This window comes from Hibiscus syriacus, unplaced genomic scaffold, assembly GCF_006381635.1.
Source record: "Hibiscus syriacus cultivar Baekdansim isolate YM2019G1 unplaced genomic scaffold, ASM638163v2 tig00000452_pilon, whole genome shotgun sequence".
Lineage (NCBI taxonomy): Eukaryota > Viridiplantae > Streptophyta > Magnoliopsida > Malvales > Malvaceae > Hibiscus > Hibiscus syriacus.
The window spans coordinates 525,207-530,152 of record NW_024061787.1 but is presented as its reverse complement, the minus strand read 5'-3'; the positions used below and the strand labels follow the sequence as shown (position 1 = coordinate 530,152).

The following is a 4,946-nucleotide window of genomic DNA, read 5'->3' as shown; positions in this document are numbered from 1 at the left end:
CGGTGATCGCATGCTTCCTTAGTGTGACCAAACCGACCACAAGAGAAAGATATAGACGGACGGCCTTCATATTCAATAATTTGACGAAAACCATCTATCACGATTCCAAATATCAATGGTCTGATGTAAGACATGATTGTTTGATGGTTGATTAATGGATTTTGGGCACTCTTTTTTCTTTATAGGAACCCAACCTTTAGGTTGGTAGAAGGGGTTTGTTATGGCCTGAAGTAAACTATTAGTGTAATATTTATAGGGAAATCCTGAGAGTCACGCCCATATAACAATTTGATCAAGTGATCTTCCCTCGTCGAGAAGTGTATATTCCAAGTCTAGATTGTGAGATAGCTTTTACATATCATCCAAAGACCTCCAAGCAGTACCCTTGAATAATCCTCCTTAACAAATCTTACAAAAAAATATTTATTATCAAGGTCTATCAACGACATATCTCTATAGGGATTCCACAGTGATTTATTCTCCCTAATAACGCCGATTAGCCAATGGATTTTTCAAGCAGCCTAACTACAGCTGGATTTGCTAACATCTCATCAATGGAGTCGTGGACTCCGACTCCATCGAAAATCGAAGTCCAAATTTTCCTACAAATACATCCTCATTCATTAACTCCATGTCCAGTTCCTGAGTGATTGTTTCGACCGACGACCCGGAATGACATAGCGAAACTGGCTTATTCCACTGTCTTATGGTTGATTGTCCCTTATTCGGATTTACGGATCCCATCGTATCATCCACTTCTCTATCCTTCACTCGCTTAGTGGCCCTATCTATATTGGGATTCTTTCTTGGGCAAAATCAATTTTTCCTTGGACGGGGAGAGCGCAGGTCAATCTCCATAGCCATTTTCTAAAACTTCTCAGTTTTCTTCTAATGTTTCGGTCATTTTTTTTTAATTTAGGATAAGAACAAGGTAATATCTATATAAAGATAACTCTCAATCATTTAACATTGAACGTTCACATCCCAACATTCTTAGTGCTCAAACTAGATACCTCAAGAAATAACAACAATTCATTTACTATCGAAATCGTTTAATTCATGCGCCGCTAATTGGATTCATGCACCGCTAATTGAATGACTAGTGTGTCAATCACACCAGCCATCAGTGGCCGAAAAAGCCATGAAAACTAATTCCAATCATTTTTAAACTTGAATTCATATATCATATTAATCTTCTCAAAATCCCATTAGATTTATTGAATACAAGTAAATAGCTTCGAAATTTATCACTCTGATTTTGGAAATTTATCACTCTGATTTTGGAGATCTATCATTGAATGGTGATTCCTTCAAGATATGTCGAGTAGAGATGCACATAGTCGGATTTAAATCCGATTCGGATCGAATAAAAACCGATCCGGTTTTTTCACTAAACCAAAAAATCAGTTTATAAAAAAATCGGTTCGGATCATAACCGGTTTGGAGGGCCGGATGATATAACCGGTGTAACCGGTTTCGGTTTGAAAAAAATCGATTTTTTTAAAAAACCGATTTTTAATCCGGTAAAAAATTCGGTCATCCAATTTTTTAAACCTCAGACCGGATTTTTAAACCCCAGACCGGATTTTTTTCGGATAAAAAACCAGTTTTTTATCCGATTTTTTTCAAACCGGTTTTTAATCCGGTAAAATATCCGGTCGTCCAATTTTTTCCCAAACCTGTTATACTATCCGGTTTTAAATATCCGATCCGGTTTAAAAAAAACCGATTTTTCCCAAATCCGATTTCGGATATTTGTTGCTCAAAATCGGATATTTAAATTTTTTGTACACCTATAATATCGAGTAAGGGAGAAGGGAGGCTGGGCTAGAGGGATTCGTTTGCTTACTAGACTTTAAGCATATTTGAATTAGATTTAATTGGGATTAGAGGGATTCGTTTGTTTTCGAGACTGATAGAAAGGCACAAGCCAAAAAATATATTAATGTTCACAATATACTTATAAAAAAAATAAAACACTATAATATATTTAAAACCTTGTAAAACATAGTTTTTAGCAAAATCAAAATTCAATAAAAAATTAAAAAAATAATATTACTGAAAATAAATTTTGAAAAACAATTTTCAGAAGATTTTATTAAATCACGAAAAATATTTTACATAACATCTAAACATCGAAAAAATATAATTTACTTTTAGGTATCATTTTTCGATATTTGTTTTCATATGAAAAAAACACCTCTAAAATTCGAATTCGGGTCTAATAAATAGTTGTGTATATTACTACTACATTCCATCTTAATGACAATTTCATGCATAGACAAACTCTAATTTATAACCTCTTAAAACCCACTATTTATACCCTGACGCAGACGGTGCTGGACAGCTAAATATCAGTCTACTAGCAATATAGTGTTGTAGATAGTTTTCAATGCAAAAGCTGATAAATGTTAAAACAAAGCTACTTAAGCAGCAGCTATGGCCTCACCGGAGCTTGTGACCACAGCAGCCGGGACGGAAGTATTACTAGTTTTGGCATCTTGATCTTTTGCAGGGTCAGCCACCTGTGGTGGAGGAGAATGCTTCAGGTGGGGCGGTGTGTCGTGCTTTAGTTTCAAGAGTATCTGTCTCATCCTTGAACGATCGGTTGGTTTCCCCGGCTTAGGACCCTGGACGACGACAATGAAAGGCTTCTTCTCCTTATCCTTTTTTCCTCTCTTCTCTATAGTTGGTACTTCATTAGGAATGAGTTCCGCAATTGCTTTCCAGTAATGCTTATCAGCTTCGGCATGGAATTTCTCATGGTTGGCTACAAATATCTAATACACAATACAATATAAATGCATTTACACATTACATTGGCACCATTGTTCCAGAACTAAGATGTCTGTGAATGAAAACTAAGCAAATCATGACAATGCTCTTCTCTTAACCACAAACCATGTAACTTTTTAGATAAACTTCCACATTAAGGTTATGATGCATACATGTAATGCCCAAAAACAAGGAATTTAAGTTATTTCACATCTATAAGTGACAGCCCACTTCCATCTCGATTGATAAAAGCAGCAAGTAAAGTGAGACCAAACCTCTTTTTGCAATAGGAGAATTGACTTTCATATGGCTCAAAAGCTAAGAATATGTTTCCATCTAAATGCGTTTTATGGCCAAAATTTGATCATAGACAATGAAAACCATGATAATATCAATATTAGTGGTTCATGAAAATATCATTATAAAATCAAGAACAAGTATGTTAAATTATTTCACATCTACAAGTGACATCCCGTCTTCAGCTGTAAGTAAAGTGAGACCAACCCTCTTTCCAGTAGGAGAATTGAGTTTCATATGGCTCAAGAGCAAAGAATATGTTTCCATTCCAATGCATATTACAGAAAAAATTTCATCATGTAGTATGAAAACCATGATAATATCAATATTAGCAGTTCAATACTGACTAAAGAAAGCATACCATGTTTAGCACCCAACAGTTCAAGCATGATTAGAAGTTGAAATAAGCAAAACAATGTTTTTTTTTTCAATTTATGTTTTGTTTCATATAGTAACAAGCTTCTTTAAAGAAATAAAAGTATAGCCTCAATGAAAAAAGGTACCTTCTCTCTCTCTCTGTTACTGGCCTTGTTGTTTTCACAGGTCAACTCTCTTTTCTTATAAAACTCGACTTTGAATTCATCAGCTTCCTCGATTATTTGGCTCAACAATTCCTTCTCCCTGTTCTCCTTCTCCTCCAACCGAAGTGCATTCTCCCTACGCAATTACAACATTCATAGTTTCCAAGTTTACTAACATATAAACCGATAAAATTGGCAACACCTTTCACATTTACATCTTTGTGATACAATTGAGACTGTAGCTTAGGATAGGGGAAAGGGTTGCTCTATGTTGCTATCGTGTTAGAAACCCATGTCCACGTATAATGGGACTTATGAATAGAGATAGAGTGACAGACCCTCCTACAATCTCCAAATATATAGGGAAAAGAAGATCAAAGATATACGTCTTGGATAAATGTGTACCCACCTCTTACATCCAAGTCCAATTAGCAGAGATTGCAACTGCTGATATTATGACTGGAAACGGTTGTGTGAAAACTCTTAGGGTGGGTACATGAACCAACTTAGCTAAGCCCCAAAAGAATTTATCGAAAGAATAGTATAAAATTATGAAATAAATTGAAAAAATTCACTTAATCCAATCTCTAAAAAACAATAAATTCAAAGAGAATTATCCTAAATCATTACCTTATAATTCCAGATATTACCACCAAATTCTTAAAAGTTCCCCAAATAAACCCTAATATGACTTGACCAAATATCCTTCTCCCAAAAAAATCACAGAATCCAGTTAAACCCACAATATGATGTTTTCCAAAAAAAAAGATCCATAAATCAAAATCTTCTTCAAATTTCTACAAAACCCAAGTGCAAATTTCATAACTTCAATTTCTACTCTTATAAATTTCCGCAAACCAAATTTTTAATAAAAAACGAAATTATTCAAAAAAAAAATGGGTCTTAACCTTCTCCATTCCCTGAGAGAAGCCCCTTCCTCGGGCTCCATCTCCGCCAGCGGAGGCAAAACCGGGCCGTTCGATCCGTCAAATTCTTGGCCAAACTCTGCTCCATTTGTGTACGGATCCGGTGCAAACACGTCATGAGTCGAGTCCTTGGGATGATCCGAATGGTCGGCGAAAGAGTCGAATTGCTGAGAAGGGTCATACGCATCGTAGCCGTTGGTGTCTTCTTCTTGATGTGGAATTGAGTCAAAAGAGTCCAAGGAGTCGTCGCCAAGTTGAGCGAAAGAGTCAGCGAACGTTGACATTTTTCTTCTAAGCAAGATCTAGTAGGAACTGGACAGTGGTTCGATGAAAAGGGTCTACGGGAAGAAGAAACTGAAACTGCGAAGTCGCCGTCTCAAATTGAAGGCTAAAATGAAAAGACGATAACTCTTATGAACTAAACTTT

General features: G+C 35.9%; 1 protein-coding gene across 1 annotated transcript; it reads right to left on the bottom strand.

Annotated features, from left to right (window-relative positions):
• Positions 1 to 2,214: 2,214 nt before the first annotated feature.
• On the bottom strand, positions 2,215 to 4,946 carry LOC120205686 (clathrin light chain 2-like). The gene is made up of 3 exons (XM_039205525.1): positions 4,502 to 4,946; positions 3,576 to 3,729; positions 2,215 to 2,780 (listed from the first exon to the last, which is right to left on the bottom strand). The coding sequence occupies exons 1-3, from the start codon at positions 4,801 to 4,803 to the stop codon at positions 2,427 to 2,429; spliced, it is 810 nt and encodes a 269-aa protein (XP_039061456.1). The 5' UTR covers positions 4,804 to 4,946; the 3' UTR covers positions 2,215 to 2,426.

What these genes read in the sequence shown, in the direction of transcription:
- LOC120205686 (XM_039205525.1), bottom strand. Translation starts at nt 4,803, where the DNA reads ATGTCAACGTTCGCTGACTCTTTCGCTCAACTTGGCGACGACTCCTTG. An exon ending in TCTCTCAGGGAATGGAGAAG is followed by an intron (nt 3,730 to 4,501) that starts GTTAAGACCCAT and finishes GTAATTGCGTAG; the next exon opens with GGAGAATGCACTTCGGTTGG. An exon ending in GTAACAGAGAGAGAGAGAAG is followed by an intron (nt 2,781 to 3,575) that starts GTACCTTTTTTC and finishes ATTGTGTATTAG; the next exon opens with ATATTTGTAGCCAACCATGA.